Source organism: Diabrotica undecimpunctata, chromosome 5 (genome assembly GCF_040954645.1).
Source record: "Diabrotica undecimpunctata isolate CICGRU chromosome 5, icDiaUnde3, whole genome shotgun sequence".
Lineage (NCBI taxonomy): Eukaryota > Metazoa > Arthropoda > Insecta > Coleoptera > Chrysomelidae > Diabrotica > Diabrotica undecimpunctata.
Window position 1 is genome coordinate 143,399,312 of NC_092807.1, and position 5,189 is coordinate 143,404,500.

At 31.0% G+C, this 5,189-nt stretch overlaps 1 protein-coding gene across 1 annotated transcript; it reads left to right on the forward strand.

Moving 5' to 3' along the window:
- Positions 1 to 323: 323 nt before the first annotated feature.
- mEFG1 (mitochondrial translation elongation factor G 1) lies at positions 324 to 4,829 on the forward strand. The gene is made up of 6 exons (XM_072532908.1): positions 324 to 500; positions 799 to 1,153; positions 1,246 to 1,950; positions 2,328 to 2,731; positions 2,839 to 3,202; positions 4,087 to 4,829. Exons 1-6 carry the CDS (start codon positions 450 to 452, stop codon positions 4,434 to 4,436), a joined length of 2,229 nt encoding a protein of 742 aa, XP_072389009.1. The 5' UTR covers positions 324 to 449; the 3' UTR covers positions 4,437 to 4,829.
- The last annotated feature ends 360 nt before the right edge of the window (positions 4,830 to 5,189 follow it).

The following is a 5,189-nucleotide window of genomic DNA, read 5'->3' on the forward strand; positions in this document are numbered from 1 at the left end:
CCTAAACAAGGTTAAAACATTGGATCGATCGAAAATTGAGGGGCGATCATGGTTGAACCACAGAATACCCCATCCCAACAAGAAGAGAAAGCTTTGTCGGAAGTCGGAACCTTTGATGTTGGGAGGACAGAAATTTCGGAGTGACAGTGACAGTAAAACTACTTAGAACTTAACTAATTAAATAACTAACTAAATTAATTATAATAACTATTAAAAAACAAACATCAAACAACACTTCGTTTTGCTTCTTGTTTGGATGATGGTGTATTCTGTGGTTGAACGCCAAAAAGTGGAAGACTAGGTGTAAAAATTAGATTGACAACTGACTGCCGGCAGCGTGATTGCCTTGCTGATTGCCATTTTGATAGTAGTTTTGAAGGTTGGAATGAATGTGATTTTAAAAAATAATTTTGATTAAGTAATAAATTAGTAAAGCAAAGACATCAAAAATGATTCGTATAAATAGCAATATATTAAAAAATATTTCAAGATTATTGAAGGTAAGTGTCATGTCAAATATTTAAATCTCATTTCTTAAAACTGATATATTTCAGGACTTTGTGTATTTTCTAATATACTAGAACCTAAACCAGTCAATTGTATGAGTTATATTTGTTGTTAGTTGATTTTAGCCACAAAGTTTCGTAGAAGCAATATTTATTAATTCTTTCTGTTCAAAATTTTTTATTTTTATATCTACATGACATTCTTATTATTTAAAAAAGTATTTTATATTATATCCTTAAACCACTCTTTCTACATCTTGTTACATAATTAATATTGATATCTATCTTTTAGCACAACTACAAATGTATGTCCACGTACGAAAAATATGCAGAACACAAAGATATTACAAAAATTAGAAATATTGGAATATCTGCTCACATTGATTCTGGAAAAACAACCTTAACAGAAAGAATACTTTACTATACTGGACGAATTGAGTCTATGCATGAAGTTAAAGGTAAAGATAATGTCGGTGCTACTATGGACTCTATGGAATTAGAAAGACAAAGAGGTATTACTATTCAGTCAGCTGCTACATACACATTATGGAAGGAACATAATATTAATATAATTGATACTCCTGGACATGTAGACTTCACTGTAGAAGTAGAGAGAGCTTTAAGAGTGTTAGATGGAGCTATTCTCGGTAAGTTTATTTATTGAATTATGAATGATGGAATGTTTTAGCATTCTACACACCATGATGGCAGTTTTTAATATATTTTTTTTTATTTTCAGTGCTGTGTGCTGTTGGAGGTGTACAAAGTCAATCTTTAACAGTAAACAGACAAATGAAGAGATATAATGTTCCATGTTTAGCATTTATTAACAAACTCGATAGATTAGGAGCTAATCCTAAGAGAGTACTATCACAAATGAGATCCAAAATGAATCATCATGCAGCTTTTGTACAATTGCCTATTGGTGTTGAATCAAATTGTAAAGGTATTATTGATCTGGTAGACCAAAAGTCAATTTATTTTGATGGTAGCTTTGGTAACCAACTTCGTTATGATGAAATCCCTAAGGAAATGAGAACAGAAAGTGATGAAAAAAGACACGAACTGATAGAACACCTTTCTAACTGTGATGAGCATCTTGGAGAATTGTACATTGAAGAAAAACCAATAACAGAGGCTGATATAAAGGCAGCCATTAGAAGGTCTTGCCTTAAGAGAGCTTTTACGCCTGTCTTTGTGGGAACAGCCTTAAAAAACAAAGGGGTTCAACCATTGTTGGATGGAGTCTTGGATTATCTACCTCATCCTGGTGAAGTTAGTAACTATGCTTTAAAAGAAAAGGAAGGAGAAGATGCTCAGAAAATTGTATTGGATCCTTCAAGAGATGGGAAAAAACCTTTTGTGTCACTGGCATTTAAGTTGGAAGCCGGGAAGTTTGGCCAATTAACATATATGAGATGTTATCAGGGAAAACTTCAAAAAGGTAAGTTAAATAAAAAATTAAATAATTTTAATCAAATCAATCAAAATGAATCATTTGGAATAGAATCGAATCTAGTGGCATCGACTCAAAACTGATTAAGAAAGCTATGGTTTTCCTTATCAGTCACTCCAGGAGTGCCAAATCCCGTTTTTGTATTTACTTTCTTATGCAGTAATAATGAAGGTCCATTAAAAGTATGTATATATCATCCAGTAGTAATGACATACAGGTATAGATAGAATATACCTCTGTAATCAATTACTTACGTTTTATAACTAGAGTATGTTATAATTTATTAAAGCCCTATTTACTCCAAAGTAATTTTTGTAACTGGATAGATTTTTTGTTTTTAAATAATTTGTATTGATCTTTTTTAGGAGATAGCATCTACAACATGAGAACTCAAAGAAAAGTAAGAATTGCTCGACTTATTCGTTTACATTCAAATAACATGGAAGATGTTAATGAAGTTTATGCTGGAGATATATTTGCCTTATTTGGAGTAGACTGTGCTAGTGGAGATACGTTTGTAACTGACCCAAAATTAGATCTATCTCTAGAATCGATATTTGTACCAGAACCTGTTGTATCCATGGCAATTAAACCTGTAAACTCAAAGGACAGAGATAACTTCTCAAAAGCTGTTGCTAGATTTACCAAAGAAGATCCAACTTTCCATTTTTACTATGATGATGACAGCAGAGAGACAATTGTATCCGGTATGGGTGAACTTCACTTAGAAATTTATGCTCAAAGGATGGAGAGGGAATATAATTGTCCCGTTAGTATAGTCAATTAGTATTTATAATTTTCTCTTAAATGTTCTTGCAGTAGATAAATGTTACTATAGATAAGTAATATATTAATAAATAGTACATTTTATTTTAGGTGTCAATAGGAAAACCAAAAGTTGCCTTTAGAGAAACGTTAGTTTCTCCTTGTGAGTTTGACTATCTTCACAAAAAGCAATCTGGTGGTCAAGGACAGTATGCTCGAGTTACAGGGGTTCTAGAACCTCTACCACCTCACAGAAATACTCTTCTGGAATTTACTGATGAAACAGTAGGTACTAATGTTCCAAAACAATTTGTACCTGGTGTTAAACGAGGTTTCTTGGATATGGCACAAAAAGGATTGCTTGCGGGCCAGAAACTCTCGGGGTTAAAGTTTAGACTCATAGATGGTGCTCATCATATGGTGGACTCAAGTGAACATTCTTTCTTCCTGGCAGCTCAAGGTGCCATTAAAGATAGTAAGTATATATTAAAGTGGAATGTATAAATTGTAAATTGCAACAAGAAACTGAACCAATAATGAAGAATTATAAAGAAATATAAGTGTGTGGTATCTGTGCAAAGTCAGAATAAATTCGAGTACACATCTTCTTTTGTTACAATCTCTATATACAAAACATATTTGTTAGTGTGTTCATAAATTTAATATGTACTAATTATAAAATTAACATTTTTTTAAGTTGAACATAATCTTTAATTGAAAAAAATAGATTGTGTCAAATCAACAAAACAACCCTAAATGTGTGTTTTAGTATTATAAAGGTGCAATCTGTGCCATCAGAGTTTTTTGAACAATATAAATTGTCAGGTAGTTTTAAAGTTGCTCTAAAATTTGACCAAAAATTTTACAAGATTTAAAAAATTTAATCAGAATGAAAATTCATAATAAAACTTCAGAAATTTTTCACAATTTAAAGAAAGTGGTCATTATTGGTGGTACTACAGGTGGGTGGCAATTTGAAGTCTTTTTTTTCTTTGCCAAATAAACATTTTTTTGTCTATTTTCGGACAGCAGTAAAATGTATTTTGTATTACATAAATTACATACATACTATTTGTGTAAATTAATTTAATTCAAAAATCAAATCTTTTTGACCACCCTGTATAACTAATTATGTTTATATTATGGAATAGAGAATTGAATAACCTTTCAAATGATCTAAAACATGACCCCTAACCTCATTTAAAAAATCAACAATTCCTTAAAAAATCATCACAAAGTCATCTATTCCTTCAAAAAATGTATTTATTCTATAATTTTGCCCCTCACTGTATATATATTATTTTAAAGAACCATCCATAATAGTGGATTTTAAATAACAGATACTCATTTTTGTTGCAGCATTTGAGAATGGCATCTGGCATGTCCTTGAACCAATCATGGCTGTTGAAGTAACGGCTCCAGATGAATTCCAAGGGGCAGTCATAGCTCAAATAAACAAGCGACATGGAATAGTTACTGGTACTGAAGGTACCGAAGGTTGGTTCACAGTTCACGCGGAAGTACCGTTAAACGAAATGTTTGGTTACGCAGGTGAATTACGCTCAAGTACGCAAGGCAAAGGAGAATTCACGATGGAATATTCAAGGTATTCGCCTTGCTTACCAGAAGTACAAGAGAAACTTATTATGGAATATGAAAAAGCCATGGGAATTGTATCTGACAAGGATAAGAAAAAGAAGAAGAATTAACGAGATGGTTCGTTTAGGAAAAATTATTTATTGTCCAGTGTAAGTTGAAGAATTTTTGATATCTGTTTGCATAGAGCATTGCAAAGCTTACCAAAACCCCAAACATTGACACTGTGAGATAATTTTGTCAGTAAAACAGTTTATATTTTTTAAGATATATTTTTAAACTGATTAAAGATTACATAAAGTTATAACTTTATTTTTCTTTACCTCTATGATGTAAAATGCAACGCATTATACAATGCAAATAAAATTATCTGTCAATCTATTTATACCATATACTTTGTAAGACTAATTTTATTTGTAATCGGTTTTCATAAATAAATACTGAATGTTTGAAGCATTGACATGAGATAATATATTGACTTACATATTGTAAATAATTGAATATTGTGATATAATTTTAATAAATTTTTTGTTATACAATAACTTTTATTTTTTTTTTTTATTATATTGGGGGAGGCTCAGAAGAAATTAAATGTATAGATAAGAATATCAGGGAATTTGCTGAGAAACAATATCTGGAAAGAAAGATAGACTGTGAACTGGAAGAAGTAGATGTTGTATAGCAATAGTTTAGAAAAAAAAATAGGAAAAACAGTGCAGCAAAAAACTAAAAATTACACAGGTTTCAAGTGAGAATCATAAATCTATTTACACGAAGAATGGTAAAAGATCCAATTCTAAGTGTTCTGTAAGTAATTAATAAATAAAATAATATAATAAATATCATTTGATCAACATCAGCCGGCG